The following is a 24026-nucleotide window of genomic DNA, read 5'->3' on the forward strand; positions in this document are numbered from 1 at the left end:
GCGTGCATGCCGCAAACATGTACAGCAACGGCTGACAGAAAATCGCGAAAGAGGCACACACACACATCACAGAGGGAGGGAGGGAGACAGACAGACCGAGAGACGGACGGACGGACATACAGACCGTGTGCAGACAGACACTGCGGAGACTGAGGCGGCCGGACTGGACAGAGAGAATATTCATGTTTAAGGTTGACAGATAGACGGAGTATCTGTGTTTGATAATGTCGGTGAGAAACGTGTGTTTCAACAAGTCTGCTATAAGCCAGACTGACTTACTGACACCATGAGCACGTTGATTCCTCAGTGCATCCGACGACTGACGTACGATGGCAACAAGAAAATGATTAACAATGGAGAGTGTGTCACAACAATCAGAATCACCACCACACACATATACCAAAAAAATATTTAACAGTCACAACGATAATAATCATAGTTATATACATTTTTTTAAGCTGTGAAATTAAGCCGCATAGATATCGAACGTTAGTTGACAGCCAGTGAAGTTTGCCGACAAAAAGTGGGCGTGACTGTTTTCCGAGCTCGATTGCTTTCACACAGGAAGCGCGCACCTGCCCTTTCGTTTTTGTCCGCTTAATTTATTTTTTTTTTATCAGCTTCGTGTGCAGTCCACACGCTCCTCTGTAAAACATTCCTTCGTTCAATAAATCCATAGTCATCTGCAACCGTTCTGGTCTGTCCTTTACGATTTAATGTAAGCGAAAGAAGTCTGACAGACGAACACGCACTGTTGCTACTGCTTTTCAGCTGTTTTTCACCGCGATGATGTCATACTTTCCAAGGGGAGCCAATCGTGGCCCGTCGTTCACTTGACCTCTGTGCGCTGGGCTGTCACTCTCCGGCGTGGTTGAAAAAGTCAGCCATTTTGATGAGTGGATTTTCGGAAGTAACCAAGACGTAAACATGAGATTGACTCCGTTGCTTGAGGAGTAGGAGACCAAGGATGATCATCCATGTTCAAGTGGTTTCTTTTAGATTGTGTGATCATTATTCCGTCATCAGGAACACAGTGAGAGTGCAATAAATTAATTCATTCAGCTTCCTACAGTGCGTTTGGCATCAAGAGATCCTTAGCGACCTGCGTTTGCGGCGGATTCTGGAGTATAACTGGTCACTTATGCTTTGATGCATCTCGGATGTGCATGGCTAATCATAGACACACCGTTCGCAATCGTTTTGGACACGTGTTAATGGTAGTGCCTGTGAATACAAGGTAGTTTGCATCCTTCGCGGAGAGATTATAAATTCAAAATGTCTGCCACAGCCCGAGTTCCTCTTCAGACAGTTCACGAGTCTGTTCCAGTGGATAGACATGTGAGTTATTTTGTTTGTTGAGAACATATGTAATCTACACTCTATATTCACTAGCTTTTTAGTGTGTGTGTGTGCGCACACTTTTCTTCCTTTGATAATGCGTATAGCAGTGTGCGTCAATGTGTGTGTGTGATTGTGTGTTCCAGCGTACAGCACAGGCCACAGATGACAGTGTCAACACAACTGTACTGCACCCTTCGGTCCCGAGAAATCGGTCCGACGAGCCACACATTGGAAAATACCGGCTCATCAAGACTATTGGCAAAGGAAACTTCGCAAAAGTCAAACTCGCCAAACATGTGCCAACAGGAAAAGAGGTAATGATTGAGTAAATCAAATGATTGGTTCCTTGTTGATATTATGAATCCTTAATTTTCATGTTTTATTTTTACTTTAACAATAATAGTATTAACCGGTCTCTGGTAGGTCTGTTACTTTGAACAAGACTGATGCCCAGATTAATAAGATTTGATAATGTATGTGTATCTGTACTAGTGCTTGCTTGCCACACAGCAGAATATGAAATACACACATGTATTCATAATAATGGTACTTTACTTTGGTAGGTGATCGCTTGCACTGTTGCAGACTGAGGTTATCAATGTTGTCAGTATCAGACATGTTGAAAGTATTGTGTCATTGTTCAGCCCAGTGTGAGGCAGTTTCATTATCACTATCTTTAGGTGTCACTGATATCTTGGTGGATTTTGCAAGGAATTCATCATGGTTTCCCCACTCCCATTCTCAGTAGTGTGAATGATTAATGGATTCCTGAAATCCTACTCATAAGTTGAACTCCGGGTCTGTGTTGACTGCAGCTGTGCATTACAACAAAGAATATAGAACTGTGTCACTGGGGAATTTGTTATTCCTGATTTTCATCATTGCAATCACAAGGCACATTGACTCAATACAGATGAACATTGAGGAATAATTTATTAGATTTAGAGTATGGGAAGTGTGTAGTTGGAGTTATTTTTACAGCAGCCAAGAGTAAAGTAAAAAAAGGGAGGGGGGGAAACAACCCAGTCCCAGCTGTGACATTTTAGGCCAATCAATATGAAATAGTGTTTATATTGTGAAACTGAAAGACCTATATAGTACATTACACATTGGTGTCTGCTGCACTGGGTAAAACTCTGAAGAGAAAAATGGAACAGCTAATGTAAAATGGGCTTAGTATTGGAATGTCAGTATGATAACAAAGATGTATATATATCTCTGTGAGGATGTCCTTGCTGTACTCCAAGCAGTTCAGTGGTTTAATATGTGATTTGAGTAAATTAGATATAATTATGTCACATTGACAAGAATAAGAAAAATATAAGAATAATGCTTGCTAAAAAAAACAAAGCAAAAAAAAACAACTGCATACATCGCTGTTTAAAAAGAGTTGAGAAAGAGAGCAGACGCTATTTTTATTTAGAGCTTGTGCCCCCCCCCCCCCCCACACACACACACAGATGACAGGCTACTGTCTGTCTTGTGTTTTCCAGTCTTTTGAACTTGAAGATAGACCTCAATCATGTCTATGTCTGTCCATATTATCGGTCCTCCGTTTGCCTTTCTCTGCATAGAGCTATTCCATGGAGTTTGGCACGAACAGCTGTGCCCACATTCCACCCAGTTGTTAAATGTTACGGACTTTCCCCCATAAGCAATATAGTATATATTGCACAGTAGTAGTCTCCATTATACCATCTGAAGTACTGTCAGTAGCCGAGTTGTGAAACTTGCACCAACACCTACCACTGTATTGATTATAACTTGGTGGTTACACTACAGTAGCTCTGATCAGTATTCATGTTACATGGGTTCATACTGATCTTGCTACATATTTCATGATCCATGTAACAAGGCAGCCTGCTGGAAGAACCATGTAAAAACTGATAAATGTATCACTAGTATCAGTGATAGTGCTTGATAAGATAATGAAAGTGAACTAATGTTAACAAATAATAAAGAGTGGTAACTTCATGCACAAGATACAAAGAGAGTTATTACTCTTAATCAATTGTTAATCATTTACTCTCATAGCCATAGCCTCATTGTTTGTTCATTTCGGTCAGAAAACCACCGAGGCAACCATGTGTTTGTTCTGTATTGTCCGTGTATTTTGTGTAGTATATATATATATATATATATATATATATATATATATTCAGAATTAAAAGGCTATGCCACTCTTGAATAAAAGCTAATTCATGTTTGTACATTTCTTCTGTCATTGCTGCTATATAAACATGTCAAATGATTGGTATAAGGACAAGCCTGGAGCTTCCTTTTTTGAGGAAGTGCCTGGGATTGTTTCAGTGTACCTCTTATTTTCCTGTTTGCTAGTTGAATCGGAGGCATAAGCAGCATTGATGTGAAGTTGTGTACCTTGTAGTTGCATATGAAGAGTAACCCCTCTTTATTTTTTAATCATTTACTGTCATACTGTCATAGCCTCATTGTTTCATTTTGAACAAATGTTAGTTTGCAGATGCTGAGCAATCTACAGGTTTACATTTGCAGTCACTGCTACCTTGAAAATATTATTTGTTCACTGTTTTTTTCCCCACTGATATGCACAGTACTGCAGATACACAATATAAAGTGAGATAATAATTTAATTTTCATTCATTATATTATGTCAGTTGAGGAGAAGGGGTTGTAAGAGTAAGAAGTCTGGAAAATGTGACTGTGGCTGAGTTTTGAATATGCCCAGAAATTTAAAAAAGTTTCTTCACCTCCACTCCTCTGTGTAACTGGAGTGAATGTCCATGCATTGTGAGCACAACTGATTTCACCTTGAGCCTTGAGGGGGAAAAGTGTGGATATTGCCAAAAAATAAATTGAGAGAGGGAGGTTGGGTGGGAATGTGAGCACAGTGAAGGCCAGTAATCTGATTTTTAAAAAGTCAGTCAAATGTTATGTATGTCAAAAAACATACTGCCAAGTGTTTCAGTTATTTGTAAAGATTAATAGATACATATATACCCCAGTCTGTAAATGTTGGTATGTTATGGATTCATTCTCAACTGACATATATGCAATTTATACAAAAAACAAACAGAAAAACAAAACAAAAATCACACCACCAAATCAAATTGCATGGTAATTCAAACTCAGTAGATTAGTAGAAGCTTTATTGAAACTATGGGATTTTATTGTCAGATATATCAGTTTTGTTGAACTTGTCTAGACTGAACAGCTTAAAATAGCAGATGATAAAAGATAGTTATCCCTTCAGTTAGTTCACAAAAAAACAGGGCAATCTTATTTTAAGTACTACAGTAGTCCATTGCAGTGTTTTGCATTGATTTACAGCCTGTCAAAACTCAGTATCTTGATAGTTGTTGTGTACATGTAAATGTCCACCATTGGCAGTAGCATGGGACATGGAAGCATGCACTGATGTAGGCATGAGTCTGGCAAAATGCTGAATTGTTATAAACTGTAAACAAGGGCATGGATGTGTGTTGCTAAGTCTGCGGAAATAACTTTCAGCTGCTGCCTGTTTTGGGGGGTCCAGGGTGATAGACTGATACTGCTTCAGTTTCACAAAATCATTTGATGAGCGTATGAATGTAAGAATTTCAGTTATTGTTGTGAAAGAAAATCTCAATCCAGATCTGACCTTAAAGTTAAAATGACAGAGCTGTGCTACAAATCTGCTTTCATCAATCATTCAATGTGTACAGTGTAGATGTTGGCATGTGGTGTGCTGTGCTCTATGTGTGTGTGTGTGTGTGTGTGTGCATGTGTCATTATGTGTCTGTGAGTGCGAGTGCGTGTGTGTGTGTGCTTTGTCATTGATCCATTCCATTTGTTGTGTTTGTAACTGTAACTAGTGGAAGTCATGATTGTACTATTTATTGTGCCATGTGTGCTTGATTTTTGTAATCATTTTTTACCCAAGTTTGATGTTACTTTGCTGCTACTGTTAGTGCTATGGAAGTAAGGGTATTATGAATATAATTATTACTTTCAGACAGCTACAGATGGACAGTGTTTGGTAGGCCCTTAAACTAAAGCCTGAGCAGTGAGTTGAGTTTATGTACAGGTCAGGCCTCTGCTCATTTAACTCATTGAACCCTATGCCATGGCATTGGTCGGCATCAAAATTCATCTCATGAAAATGGTTTTCACAATTCTATACCGCAGAGATAGGGAACTTAATCCATAGTATTTCTGAATGAGTTCACACGCAATTTGAAGAAAAACCAGTATATTTTTCATGTTTTTCTGCATCAGTATGAGTATGGTATGGAAGCCTGCTGAAGCTATAAACTCCCCAGAGTTGAATGGGTTAACATAGTGCAGTGTATGGATTGTGTACCAGCTTGTACACTTTGATGCTTCCTTAGTTCCTAGGTTAGATAAAAACTGAAACTGAAACTGCCCTCTTTGTTCGTGATATAAGGGACAGTTAGTTTTCTTTCCCAGTACTGTGTGTATCATATGTGTGTGCGTGTATACATGTATGTGTGTGTGTGTGTGTGTGTACATTTGTGTGAGGGAGTGGTTGTGGTGGGTGTTAGGGGGTTGGACACAATGGTGTGTATTACTATGCAACAATAAACAATGCCTTCTGTGCAATTTTTCCTCAAGATTTCATTGACACAACTGACAGCTGTCACATTTTATGGCAGGCATTGTTGTTGGAATGCATGTAATCATACAGACAGTGACAGGCACAATAGAGCAAAAACTGTAAAAGGTCAGATGTTTTTGGGGTGGGGGTGGGGTGTGGGGAGGAGGAAGGGGTGAAAGCAATTGGGAGGATGAGCAAAAGTAGACTCCACAATCCACTTACAGACCTGTTGTGAAAGGAATTAAGGGGTTAGAGAGTGTGGGGATGCGGTTTGAAATTGCCTGCAGATTTGTAATGTTAAGGGAAAAAAAAAAGAATAAAAAAGAAAATCATGTAAGTTCATGGGAAGAAAAGATTCGTTTCTTTACTCTGAGTCTTGTCAGACACAAGAAAAGAACTTAGAAATCTTCTTCTGCATTGTTTATTCTGAAAAGTACTTTTTAAAAAAAGGTTTCAATTCTCAAAGTGAGTTAGATGAGTTCAGACCTATTATCTATAGACCTCAGATTCACAGTCAGTTCAGTTCAAAATTCAAAGGAGTGAAAATGGAGAAGGAAGAAAAAAGAAGAGGGATTAAAAATAAAGGAAAGCGAGAAAGTGACCAAGACACGGATTAAAGCAGTTAACCAAAAAATGTCTTATTTATAAACTTTCTATGTCTTTCTCTTTTTTTTCTTCTCTCTCTCTCTCTCTCTCTCTCTCTCTCTCTCTCTCTCTAACTGAAAATAGATATCACCTTGTGGGTTAAAGTCTGCATGAGCACCAAGTTAAGACGAGAGAGAATGAGAGCACTTGTGGAAGAAAAAAATGGACTGAGTGGGAAACATTGAACAGCATGAAATGCATACCTATTTATATAAAAAAATTAATAAAAAAAAAAATAAAAAAAAAGGGGGAGGGGGATGTGAAATTTAGATTGATTATAAAGCTGTGAGATAGACCTGACAGCCCGTGAGAATCACGGGAATAGCCTCTAGACCTAAGTGCCTACCTTTCTTTCCCCCAAGGATATTCTGAGCAGCTTAAAATAAACAACAGAAACACAAAACAAAACATAACAAAACAAAACAAGCAAAAAAACAAAAACCAAAACCAACAGCATGTTAATACAAACATATGGGCAACTTCATCCCTCATTTTGTTTACATTAACAGCATGCCTACTCTTAGTGTTACCTTTACACATAGATCCTTTTGGATCTTGTGTACACTTTCTGTCTGCTGAGCACTGTTTGTTCCAGTCACAGGACGAGAGTCCTGTACTTTTTTTTTACCTGGTGGTTTTAGACTTCTAGCTTTTGCACAGGATCTGCTTTGAATGGTGGTGGTGTGTGTGTGTGTATGCGTGTGTGTGTGTGTGTGTATTAGAAAAGTAAACTTTCAAAAGTTGATTTTGTATTATGCATCAGATAGACACTGGGAGTGGAATAGAATCTATAGTTCATATTTTCATCAGGTTTGGCTAAGAAGAAAAAAGAGGCAGACACTTGAGACAGGTATTTGGATACCAGCTGTTTACAGTGACAAGCTGGGAAAATCCCACGAACATTTTATACACAGACATGTTAAGCTTACAGAAAATGCAGTTTTTTTTTAATCATTCTACATTACTGGATAATAAATAATCTTTTATTCCACAAAATCATGGAATATGATTATATATGATTATCATTATGAATATTTTTTTTGTTGATCAGTTTTGTGTCGTTAATGATTTTACCAGAAATATATATATATATATATTTATGTGGCTAGTCGTACCATGGCACCGAACTCCTCAGTACCAGCCTTTAGATATCAGTGTTCACACCAGCTACAAGCCCATGCTCAAATGAATCATGGTGGTTTAGATATATTGTAAAAAAAAAAAAAAAAAAAAAAAAAGAAAAGAAAAAAAAGAAATATGTCAGGGAACCATATACATGTGTGTGTTGGCACTGGCAGGTTTGTATGTGTGTATGTGTGTGCGCATGCATGCATTTGCATGTTTAATTGGCAAAGTTTCGATTTTCTCCTCCCTGTTCTATAATGGCAATTAGATGTGGAGCCTAGGCGGAAGTGATAAATTAAGAGGTCTTTTATTGATCCAGAAACTGGTGAATATTTTTGTGTTAGACAAACTGGGATTATATTGATTGAAGCAACAGCCTTCAACTGTATAAAACTTCAGGTATGCTATACTAGGGTGGACTGATGGAGACACAACCATAAAATAATAAATAGATAAATTGATTTTTAAAAAACAGAATAGTGTTAAATGAGAAGTGTCATTGAATGGTGAACAACTTGAATTTTTTAACATGTGTAATGAAGTGGAAACTTTATTTTACTGGTATTATTACAGTAATTTAGAGAAATCAAACTAGAATGTTGAAATAGAAATAAAAGTTCTATTAAAAATTTTTTTTAAAGATAAACAGACAAAAACTAAAAGACAATAAGGATGCAATCAATTCAACAGTATGGTATTCTATTCCTGAGAAAGTATCGACAAGAACTAAAAAAAACATAAACAGCAACAACAACAAAAACAACAAGCCAACAACAAATAATACAGGCCAAGCAAAAAAGCAGTACAGGGTGACGGACTGTATAGAATTAACAAAATATAATCCTGTAGGAATATGATCAGTAAATTTGCTTGCAAGTGTATATATTAATTATTATATATTTATAGTCTTTAGATAAGGCAAGTGGAAAAGTGGACTGCTTTGCAGTTTGCTTTCAGTTTTTGTTCAATGATTTTGTTGTTTTCCTTGACATGTCTTGATTGATAAACCTATACATTGTGGGGTCAGAGACCATCAAAATTCTAAGTTATTTAATAATAATAATGATATTAATAATATTAATGATACTAATAACAGTGCATTTGTAGTGCTTTCAAACCTCAAAACATTTTATAATAAGAATTGTTTTGTTTTTAAACACGCCATTCAGACAAAACACATAAGAACACACACACACACATGCACACAGTCACACACACACACAAGCATGCACAAACATGGGCATACTTGAAAATCCCAGATGGTTTTAGTTCTTTGTGAGCTGTGTGTGGATGGAACGATTCCAAAATGTTTATTCATTTTTTTTTTCTTTTTAAAGATATAAAAAAAAAAAAATTAAAAAAGAAGATAAAAATGAAAATAAAAACCCAAAAAGTATTATCCCCAGCTTTGTTTCTGGGGAGAAAAAGACCCACATTTATTCACAAATATACATAGGTCATTTTCAACCCAGGAAGGGGGAAGGGATATTACCCCTGTGTGGAAAGTATTGATCAATCTCTTTTTGTCTCAGTCGATACTGTATAGACTGTCTACGCGAAAGATTTCCTGACCCAACACATGAAACATGCTGCTGCATCCCAAATGCCATGCACAGCAAAGGTTGATGATAACTGTTGAACCTGATTGCAGGTTGCCATCAAGATCATTGACAAAACTCAGCTCGTCCCTTCCAGTTTGCAGAAGGTGGGTGATTGATTTGAATTCATATTTGTATTTCTTTTTAGTATTTTACCACAACAGATTTCTCATTGTGAAATTCGGGCTGCTCTCCCCATAGAGAGTGCATCGCTGCACTGAGAGTGCCACCCTTTTTTCCTTTTATTTTTTTGTATTTTTTCCTGCATGCAGTTTTGTTTGTTTTTCTTATCAAAGTGGATTTTTCTACAGAATTTTGCCAGGAACAACCCTTTTGTTGCTGTGGGTTCTTTTACCTGGTGTAAGTTAATGCTGCACATGGGACCTTGGTTTATCATCTCATCCGAATGACTAGTGTCCAGATCACCACTCAAGGTCTGGTGGAGAGAAAGAAAATATCGGCGGCTGAGCCATGATTCGAACCAGCATGCTCAGATTCTCTTGCTTCCTAGGTGGACGCGTTACCTCTAGGCCATCACTGCACTTCACTGATGGACATAGATCTCCTTTTTGATCATTTATCATGTTTGTCAGGTTTTCTTACACTAGAAGAATGTTTCAGACTCCTGCTAACTTCTAAGTCCCATGATTATTTAAATGGAATTCTTATTTTCAGTTGGACATAACTTGCATAGATATATCTATTTTCAACCCTGGGTATACATTGCCTGTAAATATATTGAATGTCTATTTTCAACTTGACATCAGTTGTCCTCTTTTCTCTTCATTTCTCTTCATATTTTCTGCTCTAGGTATTGCTTATCGATAATCTCTCAGGTATTTCTGTAGTTGGTGATACATTTGCTGGTTCAACAATTACAGTTTATTTAATCATTATCAGGTAATCATCATTATTCATTGTTTCCATTAATGATTACATGACTGTTGGTGTTTTTTTATCATTGTTGAATTATTTTGCATTGTATTGTATAAAGCAAAAGAAAACATGTTGAGAAAATGCAACTGGTATTGATTTATCACAGACTTCCAACATCATGTTTTTTTGGAGGTTTTATTATTTTTTTTATTGCAATATTGTTTGTCTGCTTTTGTTTTTTTAGTGTTGGGTGTTATTTTATCCACAAAAAAAAGTGTGACTCATCTTGATTGATCTCAAACCTCCAACATCCTTGAAAATTATTAAATTACATTTTAGTCATTCATTTTTAATATTTTTGTGTATGTGTATGCATTACACTATTTGTTTGATGATGACTGATGATGATGTCGGTGTGTATGTTTGTGTGTTTTACTTTGAGTGTGCGTATTTGAGTGTGTTTGTGTAATTTTCTTTTTAATTGGCATGGGTTTTTTGTTGTTGTTAGGGTTTTTTGGATGGGGTGTGTTTTTGTTGTTGTTGTGTGTGTGTGTGTGTGTGTGTGTTTAATGCGAATATGTATAGAAAGTGATTATGTGTAATGATCCAAGTATTAATTATGGATTTATCATGTATGTTTAATAAACGGAGGCACATTTTCATTTATTTATGTTTTGTTATATTGCAGCTCTTCAGAGAAGTCAGGATCATGAAATTGCTCGATCATCCCAATATCGGTGAGCAGGCTAAAAATACCAAAAAATTGTTGTAATGAAACAATGTTTTATATGAATTTGTCCTTCATTATTTTGTTTCTGAAAAGATCACACACACACAGATTACACACATACGTGTACACAAACACACACACTCACATACACATGCACACACACACACAAGTACACGCACATGTGCACACATACATATACATGCAAGCGCGCACGCGCGCACACACACACACACAATATGCACACACACACACACACAATATGCACATACACACACACACACACACATGCACACGCACTTTTGCACAGAAAGATTCCTGTGTGCAATTACACATATGGGCACTTTCTTTGTATCACTGTGTGTCTCTTTCTTGAAAAACTTTAAGTTTATCTTTCTGATTGTTTGCCTGAAATAATCAAAGCTTATCTTTTCTGATTGTTTTGAATAACTACTTCTAATGTCCTGTTCAAGTGCCTAAGATTACATGAGGTCTAAACTTATCACAGTTCATGGCCAGTAAAATGAAACTGATGGGAGTAAAATTCAGTAAAAAAAGAAAAGAAAAAAAGTACAGTTATTGTAATAGCTGTGCATCATTGTGATACATGCACAGTGAAATAAATAATTGACCGTAGACATGATGTTAACAGTTGATAATCACAAATATTATCTCAAAGCAATTAGTTCGACGATTACAGGTGTGTACTAATATTGATATCTATAGATTCAAGGTTACGGTATCAGTATAAATATTAATGTTTATCTCTGCACCTTTTATTCTGCAGGGGTTTTTTGTTTTTTCTTTAGTATGAAATTTATAGTATAGGTGTAGATTGTAACTTGCAGCACTGGCATAATACTATTAGTATTACTTTCTTCTGTATTTTGGAAGGGTGTGTGTGTGTGTAGCGAGGTGTTTGATTGAATGATTTTGGATGAAATAATGAATCTTAATCAGTAGCTTTTATGAACTGGATTCGATGGCCTTGTGTGTTGCAGTGAAAATCTTTGAGGTGATAGAGACAGAAAAGACACTGTACCTGGTGATGGAATATGCCAGTGGAGGTGAGTGAACCTGTTGTTAGAAGATACAAGGTGCAAGAACACTTTATTATCTCAAATATCTGTTTAAAAAAAAAAGAAGAAGATAAAATGATGATTTGTACAGTAAATCCTCCATCAAAAGACAGTAAACAAACGAAAGTAGCTGCAAATTTGCCCATCAGCAAAACATGTTATTCACCCTGAATAGAGTCCAACACTTGGAACCTGAATAATGATTGATTGTAACTATTTTAGATATCATGATGTCAGTAAATAGTTGATGGAATGAAAGTAAACCCATTTTCACGATGATCTATTTTGAGTTCTTTAACATAATGAAATATCTAATTGGTCATATGTAAAATCTTGTTGTGACTGTGAGATGAAGGAATGTCAGAATTGCAGCTCATGAATGTAAGAAGATGAGGAAATGATTTTTAAGTCATTGGCATTGCACTGTGTGTCTGTATTGGTGTCTGTCTGGCAGTGTGTTTGTACGTTGTTGTGTATGAGAGGGAGAAAAAGTTCAGCAAGTAACAGTCAAGTAGTTAGTGGAGCTCAGCTGCTGTTTTTTGTTTCTGGCTACCGCAGACAGAATGTTTTTGTTTGAAAGAACTATTGATTTCAAAGAGAAAATGCTGCAGCAGTACCAATAGTTCACAAGAGCTCAGCTGTTGATTAGGGGCCAGAATTGGTTGTAAGAGTGCACCTTTGTTGGACATAGGGTCTTCTCCTATTCTTCTTTCCCTCCCTTAACTGTAGCATTGCACATAAGAACTGTTTGTCAGATTCCTCCAGGTTTGTCAGTTGTGTGTCAAATCCTGGGTCTCTGCAAATGGTTTTCTTGTCCATTCTGCATTGTCAGTTCATCGGGGTTTTTGGGTGGGTTTTTTGTTGTTTTTTTTATTGTTTTTTGTTTTTTTGTTGTTGTTTTTTTTATCTGTCTCAGGACATTAGGTGCAGAGCTGTAAAGCCTGCAGAGTGTCTGGTCATTATCTGAGTGAAGACGGACGGATACCCCAGTATAGCAATGATAATGCAGTCGTGTCTGACAAGTTTTTGCTCATCGAGGACTTTGTGTTTCTGGAATTAGATTCCATCAATAAGCATGCATGTGGCAAGTCTGTAGCAGTAACTCAGTATTTGTTCATGGTTAGTTTCTGTCACTCGCAGTGTTTCATATACAGAAGGTTTTAATATTCTTTTTTTACTTACAGTTGGTACTCCAGCTGAGTTTCCCCTGTTATTGATTAGCTGTTTTTTGCTGTAATTGTTTTCTGCCCAAACCATGCTGCTTCCATTCTCAGTGTTTCCGTGTACTCCTTTGTTTGAGCTGGTTGGAAAAAAAAAGAGTTATTAGGTGTTGAAAATGACTGCAGTACAGCTGTAGAAGATTAGTTTATTTTATTTCCAGGGTGAGTTATTTTAGTGTCTTTTAGAGCGGCATGTTTTTCTTTCTTGGAGGCTGGAATCCATGTAAAGTTTTCTGCTGCAAAAAAAATTTGACATTCCTAGTTTCAGTCTCACTGTACTACTTGTAAAGAGAGTCTGTCTGCCTGTTCTACTAGTAAAGGGTCAGTCAGTCTGTTCTATTTGTAAAGAGAGTCCGTCTGTTCTTGGCTTCAGTCTGTCCATTCTACTTATAAAGAAAGCCTATCTCTCAGTTCTACTTGAGAAGTCAAGAACAGAGTCCATTTGTCTATTCTACTTATAAGTTATAGCCTTCTGTCTGTTCTACTTGTAGAGAGTCCATCTGTCTGTACTACTTGTAGATAGAGTCCATTTTTCTGCCTGTCCTTTCTACCAGTGAAGACAATCCACTAACCTAACAGAGTATTTAAGTTGGCACTATGACTACTAGTACAAGAGTGAAGTTTTCATATTCATGGCATTAGTAAGTGGCCATAGAAAGGCAGAAGGTCTGGCTCTGTTGTTTACTTGCACTGATGGTCACACAGGTTTGCTGTGAGTGGGAGTTGAAGCGACAGATTAGATACTAAAGCTATCATTAACAAGAGAGGCAAGGCCTTCAAGACTCACTTGTGATACACTTTTTTTTTTTTTTCTTTTTTTAAATCTAATCGTTAAAATGTGTTCTGTATTTGTTATTATAAAGCTTCAGGTTAAAAGAAAAAGAAAAAAAAAGTCCTAACGGCAGATTCGAACGCCGCGTGTTCGGGTGAGAACAAACTGTCTTACCCATTACACTATCGTGGCTCCTTAGCTGGCGTTCAAAAGTATGATACTTAAACATGTTTTTTTTAAAGGGCTTGTGCTGTGCATGGATTAATTTTTCATTTGCCAATGAGATTGAAAAAGTATTGTTTATAAATTTAGTTAACTGTAATTCAAATGGATTTTTAAACACAGTCTAAAAAACAGTATTACTTACAAAAAAAGGTTACAATAATGAATAATGATGATAAATGCAAAATTGAAAATGAAACTTACCAAAAAAAAACAACAACAAAAAAACACACACAAAAAAAAAAAACAACAACAGCAAAACAGCAGAGTGATAACAGCAGATAATAATATTAATGATGATGAAAAGAATTGTTTCCATGTGTTTATTGTGCTTTTTTAAAATATGTGGTGTGTGGTTTTTTGTTGTTGTTGAAACTAAAAACATCATTGCCCCATTTTTGTGTGTGTTATCAATCAGTTGAATACCAATGACAGCACCATATAATGAAACATGAAACACTTTCTCGCAATCAAAGGATTGAACATCAGAACATGCCAGCAGTCTGTGAAGGGATGAAACTTAGGTTTACGTTTCTTACAATAAGATAAGATACAGTTACATGTGATCACTTTTAGTTGACGATCCTGCACAGAATTACTTCATTGGGCAGTATAAGATGTTGCTTACTATTCTTGTGAACAGGTGAGGTGTTTGATTACCTCGTTGCACATGGTCGCATGAGAGAAAAGGAAGCCAGGGCAAAGTTCAGACAGGTAAGTTAAAGTGGAAAATCATTGGTTTGAATTTGGCATTGTGGTGGTGATATTTGTGAACATGATGATGGTGGCTATTTTTGTGGGTGTTGCTATGTAGGTTGGAAGAGCATAAAACTGTTTTTTAATGCAGTTGCTTTTTGAATTAGACCTTTTGGAAACTAATAAGTTGATTTGGGGTTATGATGAAAATGTTATTGATGTTACTATTGTTGTCATTTTGCAATCACTCAGTGTACGTAGGAACATATTTATGAATGATTTTTGGTGATGCTTTTTATAGTGATAATGATAGATGTTATTTTTTATGCGAGTCGGTACATTTGAAAACTAGTGCAGTTTATCTTAGGTGATTGTGGCGATTATGTTCTTGATGGTTATTGAAATGCAGATTGGAATGATTTTAAAATGTTGTAATTTATTTAGGATTATGGTTATGACCTTGTCAGTGGTTGCTGTTCTTTATGATGTAGTTATTGTAATGTTTGATAAATGCCTTAAATTTATCAGTAAATAAAGCCATTATGGTGATGCAAACAAAAAGACTTTCAGCTGATTTGGCCAGACATCAGTTTAAAAAAACAACAGAAGAAATCTGCAGAAATAGTGCTTTCACACCAGTCATTCATACACATGCATAACTGATTTTGAGGGATGAAAGAAAAAAACTGGACAGAAAGCTAGAGAAACTGTAAACCAGAAGGGAGGGGAAGGAAGAGCTATTTTGGGAAGAGGTGGGTTTCAAGACCAGACTCGAAAGAGCCAAGCGAAGGGATTTGATGGAACAACAGAGGGAGCTTGTTTCAAATGGAAGGTCCTGAGATGGAGAAAGACAGGTGGCTGACTGTGGAATGCTTGAGTCTGGGAATGTGGAAACCAAAGTGGAACTGAAGGTGATTGTAAAGAGCAAGATGAGGTGTAGATGTGAAGGTAGTCGCTGAGATAGGAGTGGGTATATTTGTTTATGATTGTGATTATAATTATGCATACCAGTACATAGAAGTTTAATTCCTAGGAGTGAGCTGCTGGAAAGAACAATGAGGTGGAGTTAATAGCAAGTGAGAATTACTGGCACACACACCCAAGGAGATCTCTTCATTCTTTCTTGTGTTTGGTAGAGTGAGGGAACAAAAATTTTTTAAAGATTTTTTTTTAACATGTGAATTTGATTAGTATTTCGTATGAAGCTCATGAAATACCATGCATAGAGGATGTTAATGGGTAGTTCATATATTAATGATTGATTTTTTTCCTTAGCACATGAACTTTCCAGGTGATAATGTATTCTTTACATGTTGCCACAGATCGTGTCTGCTGTTCAGTACTGCCATCAAAAGCACATTGTACATAGAGACTTGAAGGTGAGTGCTGTCTTTAACACCATTGTTTGCTTACTTTCAGTGGTTTTTCATTGAAAAGAATATTGTTTATTTCTTATATGTTGAAGACTTTATTTTTTAAGACTATCACACTACCAGCTGAGGTGAAGATATTCGCACATCTCCAAAAAGTAAAATCATGCTGCAGAGGTGCAGATTTAATGTCCTTCACTTTCCTGGCAGTCTATGTTATCTTGCACAAGAGGGCAGCAGAAATGTAGGTTTTTCTGTGAGTAATGTGACATTTCTGGAATTAGATACTTATAATCACTTGATAGGTCTGTTGATTAAAAGAAATGGTTGTTGTTATTTGTTCTTGTTCTTTATTCTTGTCACCACTTACTGTTTTGTCCCTGTTTTTTCTGCAGGCAGAAAACTTGCTCCTTGACGGAGACATGAACATCAAGATCGCAGACTATGGTTTTAGCAATGAGTTTGTGCCAGGCAACAAACTGGACACGTTTTGTGGCAGCCCTCCCTATGCAGCCCCCGAGCTGTTTCAAGGTATTGTTTGGGGTTAGGCTTTGTGTTCTTAGTTGTTTTGACTATTTTGCATGTGTAAGACTGTAATCTGGTGTGAGTGTATATGTATATACGCATATGTGCGCACGTGCATCTGATCATTTCAGACAAATGCACAAGCTGTTATATGACTGCATTTTAAAAATATATAAAATCTCACATGTTTCAGAACACAAGAACTGTTGTTGTTTTTTTCTAACATGCACTGTTGCTACATGTCTTTCAAGAACCCCATAGTCCATTCACAGATTTTTTTTTTCTTTCTTTTTTTTTTCATGTACAGTGAAAAGCATTTTTTATTTCAAGCTGAAAAGTGAAAGGTACAGTACTGTACAGGAAGGTCCTCTCATTAAAATGCAATAGAAGATTAACAGATGTACAGTTGCTCAAGAAAAGACCAGCAGTGTAAGGGACTTTTTGACCTATACACGAGATCTTAACACCTGGCTGCTGATTCTAGAGTGCTGATATGAAACAAAATCCCAAGGTCAGCGCTCTTTCTCCTATCTTGGCTCGGTTGTAATCTTGTATGGAACAGATTGCCCATGTCAGTGTGTCATGTAAATTTTAACATCTCTCAAAAACTCTCCTCTTCCGTTCTGCCTACCACCTCTTACTGACCAAAGTGTTTCTTGAACTTCTTCTAGTTGTGTGTTTGTGCTTGTGCATGTATGTTTCGTTTCATGTTTGTGTGTGCACACTCTTGTAGGTACACAGTGTACTTTTGCATGTGTTTTTATGTACATGTAAAATTTTATTGTAAACACCACAGGCTCCCTGCCTGTGAGGTGTGGGTGTCAGTCAACATTTAAATTATTATTATTATTATTATTTTCAGGGAAGAAATATGACGGTCCAGAAGTGGACGTGTGGAGCTTGGGTGTCATTCTCTACACGTTGGTCAGTGGGTCTCTACCATTTGATGGGCAAAATCTCAAGGTAGGTGGTAATATATTGCATCATGTATTGTGTTGTGTTGTATTGTACTACTTTTTTGTCACAACAGCTTTCTCTGTGTGAAATTCAGGATGCTCTCCTTTAGGAGAGCATGACATCACAGTGCAGCACCACCTTTTTTTATTTCTGTCTGCAAGGGGTTTTTTTGGGGTTTTTTTTTCTGTTGTTGTTTTTAAATATCCAAATTGCTTTTTTACAGAATTTTGCCAGAAACAACCCCTTTGGGTTCTTTCACGTGCATGAAGTGCATGCTCCACACTGGACCTTGTTTTATCATTTGATCTGAAAGACTAGAAATGTGACAAATTGGAAAGAAAGATAAAGGTGTTCAGACAAGTGAAATTCACTGTAGTGATCAGTTGGTCTCCATGTAGTTTGATGTTCTGCCCTCCTCCCCCTGACACTGGGTTGAGGTCAGCTGAGAAGTTTTGATATTTTAAGAGAGTGTGTTTCTGTGTGTGTGTAAATACCTGGGTGTACAGACGTGCATACATGTGTGTGTGGCAAAGTGTGCCAGGGCATGCATTGTAGGTGCGTATATATAACACACATGCATGTGTGCTTGGATTCATTTGTGCGCCACTCTATGTGTGCTTGTGCATGCAGGCAGATAGATTCAAGTTCCGTATTCTTGTCTGTGTAAGAAAATGTACATCCTGTGTTCCAATTTACCTCGAGTGGGGATGCCAGGGGCTCTTGCAGGAAAGAAGTGGAAAATCCTTTTGGTGACAATTTCTGTGGCATCTGCAGGGCTAGAAATTCCTGGATAATGTTTAGTGAAAATGAGCAGAAGTAGGTAATAAAGAAAAACACACCCATCTACTAGTCCCTCCCGCTGTCCCCTTCTGTTTATGAAAATGTCCTACTTATGCTCCAACTAACCTCCTGTGGGGATACTGGGTGGGCTCTGCCAGTATGAATAGTATTCTCACCTGGAAATCCTATATTAGAAATTTCTTCTTTTCTTTCGCTGTCATTTTTTTCTGGGTGGTTTTCCGTTTCTTTCTTCCTTTCTTATTTTCTGCCAAGCTGGTCCATTCAGATGTAAGTTTTCTAGAAAGCCATGAATATCTTTTATCCTTTACTGGACTTATAATTGGCCTCTAGCTGTGACAGGATTTTTTTGTTTTTGTCCCAGGAACTGAGGGAGCGGGTGTTGCGGGGTAAGTACCGGATACCCTTCTACATGTCCACAGACTGTGAGAACCTCCTCAAAAAGTTCCTCGTCCTCAACCCTGTGAAGAGATTAAGTTTAGAGGTGAGTGAGCTGTACAGGCCTTGAGAAATGATGGTGTATTTTTATTTATTTATTTATTTATTTTAAACAGTTTTTGGTGTACAGGAATAATCAGGAAACGCATACAGGCTGCCCACATGCTATAGACACATACATACATTATGCAAACATGTATGCTTGCACACACACACGGACACACACTCTTACATTGCAATCTCCTGTCATGTACAGATTCAAGTACAATCACTCATGCAAGCAAATACATGCTCACACATATACTACTTACAATTTCCCTGTCAGTCTGTTCATTCAGTTTTTTTTACCCATTATAAAATAAAGTTTCTTTCTGTCTCCTCTCCGTGGTTGAGTGTGTATGTATGCTTGTGCACATGTGTGTGTGTGTGCATGTGCGTGAGCAATACACATGAGTCATCATTTTTGTTTGGAAAATATGTTGATTGATTTTTGCAACCCTTATTGAATAATCAAAATAAGAAAAGTTTATTTGGTTGACATTGCATTTACAAAATGGGTAAAAAGAAAAGAAAGAAAAATAGACAGAAACATCACATCCTTACACATATTGAAGAGTCAAGCAAGTTAGGGGTAAAAAAACAAACAACTACCATCACTTGGCGTAAGATGCCAAATCTTTATAATTTTCTTATTTTCTTTATTGAGTAAGGGTTCTTGATGGTGGTTGATATATTTCATGATTACTTGTGACATGATTTGTATGTTTTGATGATGATGTTTGTTTTGATTGAGTTTAGATGAAGTATTGACAGTATTTTTGGGGTCACACACACACACACACACACACACACACACGCACACACACACACACACACATATATATATATATATATATATATATATATATATATATATATTCAGCTATTACTTAAAGAAACTTAGACATGGTAAAGCAAAAATAAAGTAACCCAGTGAAATAGATTGATGGAATTAAAAAGCAAGTGCAAAATCCTTTTGGTGTCAGTTTCTATGGTATTGGCATGGCTGGAAATTCCTGGAAAATTTTTCGTTGAACTGAGGACAAGCAGATAAAAGATTTTTGTAAAATTCTACTTGCCCCTACCCCACCAACCCCATAAAATCTTATTTCCCGAAAAATACTGTTAAATAATTAATATTCCTTGGATGTCATAGGTCTATCATATTCAATATTTATCAAATTTTACTGATGATTTTCTGTAAATTGGCAGGTGTCTGTAGTGTTTCATATTTTATTATCTTGTGCATGAGGCAAACGTTCCAACAGACTGGTTAATAATGGCTAATATTCATGAATGCCATAGATTTTTACTCTGTGGGGGTGTACTAATGACTGTTGCTTTGTGTGTATTTAAACATGTCTTTACTATAATGTTTCTAGAACAAGTCATTTTTTGTTTTACTTACACTCCAGAAATTCCAGAAAGATGATGATGTCCTCCGATGCCAGTGTCATGCCATGTGACTAATTGACCATGTGCTTGTGTTTTGCTTTTTTTCTTCTGTCTTCCTTCAACAGACGATTATGAAGGACAAGTGGATGAATATAGGTTATGAAGATGATGAACTAAAACCTTTCATAGAGCCTGTCCCGGACATAAATGACCCCGTGCGAATAGGTAATTTTTTCATTCTTGGTAGACAGGGGCTGGAGAGCCTGTGTGCTGTTCTCCCCAGTCCTTGTTTTTCTGTGAAATGTTGTTGTGGTTGTTGTAAGATTTGCCTGTATCTGTTGTAGACATGGAAAGAGAGAGAGAGAGAGGACTGTGCATGTTGCATGCTTAGCACTACAAAGCACGTTTTAACTCTTTATTTAGCACACCTAAAAGAATTGGGTCCACTAGCCCCCCATTCTTTTCTTTTTTTTTCTTTTTTTTTTTTTTTTTTTTTTTTTTTTTTTTTTATACTGTCCTGCACTCGTTAGGGTTTCGGCTTTTACTTTCTAATTGTTGTTTATGTGTTCCAAGTATTTTAATAAAGTACTAAAATGATGATTATAATAGAAATAATGCTTTCATGCTTATGAGTATTGAATAGGAAAAGCACCAAAAACTGTTAGGTTAATCGTTTAGCTGAATCCATGATACAGTGATTTGCTTATTGACTCTCCATAATAGAGTGAATTCCTTAATTGATAACATTGTTTGCCTTCTCACTTAACAAAGTACAGAAAAAAAAGTACATGGAATTCAAACTGATAGGAACTAAGGTGGAGATTTGAATTACCTGCAAGAGGTTGCTGTCAGTTGAGATGCAAAGATAAAACCTAGGCAGATAGCAAAGAAATTCAACAGCAAAATCACATTGGATCAGATATTTAATTTTCTGGGACGTTATGATTCGGGTTGACAAATTTATGGTATTAAGAGTATGGCAGAAAGTGAAACCGAAAGCAAAGTTTTTTTTGTTTTTTTTTTTGTTTTTTTTTTATGAAACTGACATAAAAGACAAATGTGTATGCACACTTTGGCTTTATTTGAAGATAACATTGTGTAAGCAGAACAGAATATTGTCTAATACAATGGGGAAAAAATGCAGCTAAAAATATAAACATTTTTAAACCCAACCTTAAACAAAAATTCAGACCACCTTAAAAACTGGCCTATTTTTCTTTCCCGTGGCGTACATTTTGAGCACTGGTTATTGGTCGTTTTTTCCCAAAACCTTTGTGCGTTTGTTTGCAGAAGAAAAAAAGGAGTGAATGCTTGAAGCATAATTACCTACCAGGCTGGAGTCCTCTCTCTCCCTCCCCATCCTCTGGGCATGTGTGTTTTGATATTGTCTGATGTCAGGTGTTTCTACACGCTGATTTTGTCTTCTTGTCAGAACATAATGAAAGACCGTTGGATCAATATGGGCTATGAAGAGTCAGAGTTAAAGCCGTACAAAGAGCCGTCGAAAGACGTTCTTGAACAAGGGCGAATAGGTAAATGATGTGCCCACTCCAGAACTAATAAACAATTTCTGTGTTTTTTTCTCTTTGAATTATTAATAATGGATGGTGCTTGCTTCTGTGTGTGCTTTCTGATCATTTATATACCTTTTGTGTATCAATTTGATTATTAAAAATAAAAAAAGAGAGAAAAGAAAGAAAAAAAGATTATGCTTGCATAACTTGTACTTAACATCTGATGCTTTCAGTGTATGAACTAGTATTGTTTTCATATTGTTGAATGAAAAAAAATATTAAGAAAATTCATAGAGTGATAGGAAAGTAGCATGCAGCTGTGCATTTTCTTCTTTCGCATTATGATTTTGCTTTTTAGAATTGGAAACAACAATGTTGATTTTGCTTAAGCGATTCATTTTTTTTTATCTTTATATATATGTCATCGCTTATAGCATCCTTCATTTAAAGTATCTATTGATGACATTAGCTTATTAATTTGATCAGATATTTTCAGCAAATGAAAATGAGCATTAACAGCTTTGCATTTGATATTTATTTTTGATTTATTACAGAAAGAAAAATTAAACTTGCAGATGGTATGTTGGTATATGATAATTGTGAAAAGAAAACATACATGATGTTGATCAGTACGATTCTTCTATTTTCCAATAGGCTATCGTTAAGGTTGAACTATTAATTCTGCAAGATGTAAACTCTCTCTCATCATTGTTTTCACAAAGTCAGTAAGGTGTTGGCTTGTGTGTATGTGTGTGTGCACCTACTAAGAATCCATTGACTGGGTTTGATTTTACCTCATGATTAGCTGAAAAATAAAATTATGGGTGTGAAACTGAAAGTGAGTTGAAATAAACTTCGCTCTTATTTGGAGTGTGGGTCTTTGCCTCACCATTCACATGATCTTGTACAAATTTGAGAAAAAGAAATGAGAAATGCCAGCAGAAATCTGTTGTGAGGGTGTTTCTCACATTCGTCTGATGTGCATTTGAAGGAAAGGCTGTAAACTGGATGAAAAGCATGCTTTGAGGAAAAAAATACTTCCTTAGGCTCTAAAACAAAAACAAAAAAGCAAGATAGATAGATGAATGAATAGATTTGCCAAAAAAAAAAAAAAAGGCAGCATTACAATTGTTTCAGTTGAACTTGATCGCATTTTAGTTTACTTCGAAAATACGTTGTGATTTGGGGAGGGGGAGGGGGGGGATTAAAGAAGATTGAAACTGGGGAGAGGTGAGGGGTTGGAGAGGGGGGGAAAGGGGGAAGTTTCAGTTGTTTTTTTTCTTTGTGTGTGTTTTGTTTTTGTTTCTTATCCATATGTTGTCTTCATTTGTGATTTTTTTTTTTTTTTTAATTGTATTTTGTTTACAACTTTATTCTGGGATCATGTGTTTTGAGTTTCTTTCTGTTGTTTTGTTTTTTTATTTACTTTATTTTTATCATCACCATCATCGTTGTTATTGCTATTATTATTATTATTGTTATATCATCTTATTTTCTGTACAATTTATGTATTAGTTTTGTTCTGGTAAAATCATGCAGGTGTGTTTTTGTTTTGTTGTTTCATTTGAGTTTTTATTTTGTTTTCTTGCTTTTGTTCCTTGGAGTGGAACATTGAGACTGAATAGATAAAGTCTTTCTACAGTTTTAAGATTTGGGAAGTTCAGGTTTAGCAGTGAATCAAGATTTCATTGGTATGTCTGCCATTTTCAAATTCATCACTGCTTGTGTTGGACTGAAAACACCAATCAGTTAACAAAGACTGCATTCCATTGTCTAAAATTCTTACATATACATTTCCATTTTTTAATCAATCAAGGCCTCTGTAGTGTTGAAAATTATAACGTCACATTTTGGTGCTTTGACTTCTGATGTGGCTGCATGTCTGTTAACAAGCTCCTCTTTTCACCTGTTCCATCTTGAGCATTATGACGCCCATATATTCATTCCCTCGCAGCAACAAAAGGAAAGCAATTGCTGAAGTAGTAGTAGTTTGGCTTTCTGTACCTAATCAGGGACCTGTGTGTAGAAATTGGTATGAGTGCTGCCTTTCTTGTCTACTTGTATCAGTTTTTTTTGGGTTTTTTTGTTTTGTTTTTTTTGTTGTTGTTTTTCC

At 36.4% G+C, this 24026-nt stretch overlaps 1 protein-coding gene across 10 annotated transcripts in view; it reads left to right on the top strand.

Annotated features, from left to right (window-relative positions):
* The first annotated feature begins 852 nt into the window (after positions 1 to 852).
* The window catches only part of LOC143296432 (MAP/microtubule affinity-regulating kinase 3-like), a 62664-nt gene continuing 39490 nt past the window's right edge, over positions 853 to 24026 (top strand). For 6 of the 10 annotated variants that reach the window (XM_076608353.1, XM_076608359.1, XM_076608360.1 and 3 more), the window contains exons 1-11: positions 853 to 1338; positions 1485 to 1655; positions 9339 to 9392; positions 10850 to 10898; positions 11890 to 11955; positions 14825 to 14895; positions 16200 to 16256; positions 16643 to 16778; positions 17635 to 17735; positions 18892 to 19011; positions 20525 to 20624. In XM_076608353.1, the coding sequence (XP_076464468.1) occupies positions 1276 to 1338; positions 1485 to 1655; positions 9339 to 9392; positions 10850 to 10898; positions 11890 to 11955; positions 14825 to 14895; positions 16200 to 16256; positions 16643 to 16778; positions 17635 to 17735; positions 18892 to 19011; positions 20525 to 20624 (988 nt within the window). In that variant the 5' untranslated portion in view covers positions 853 to 1275. Of the gene's footprint in view, positions 1339 to 1484; positions 1656 to 9338; positions 9393 to 10849; positions 10899 to 11889; positions 11956 to 14824; positions 14896 to 16199; positions 16257 to 16642; positions 16779 to 17634; positions 17736 to 18891; positions 19012 to 20524; positions 20625 to 21831; positions 21932 to 24026 lie in introns of all 10 variants that reach the window. The other 4 variants (XM_076608354.1, XM_076608361.1, XM_076608358.1 and 1 more) reach the window with 1 other exon arrangement.

Source organism: Babylonia areolata, chromosome 21 (assembly GCF_041734735.1).
Source record: "Babylonia areolata isolate BAREFJ2019XMU chromosome 21, ASM4173473v1, whole genome shotgun sequence".
Taxonomy (NCBI): Eukaryota; Metazoa; Mollusca; class Gastropoda; order Neogastropoda; family Buccinidae; genus Babylonia; species Babylonia areolata.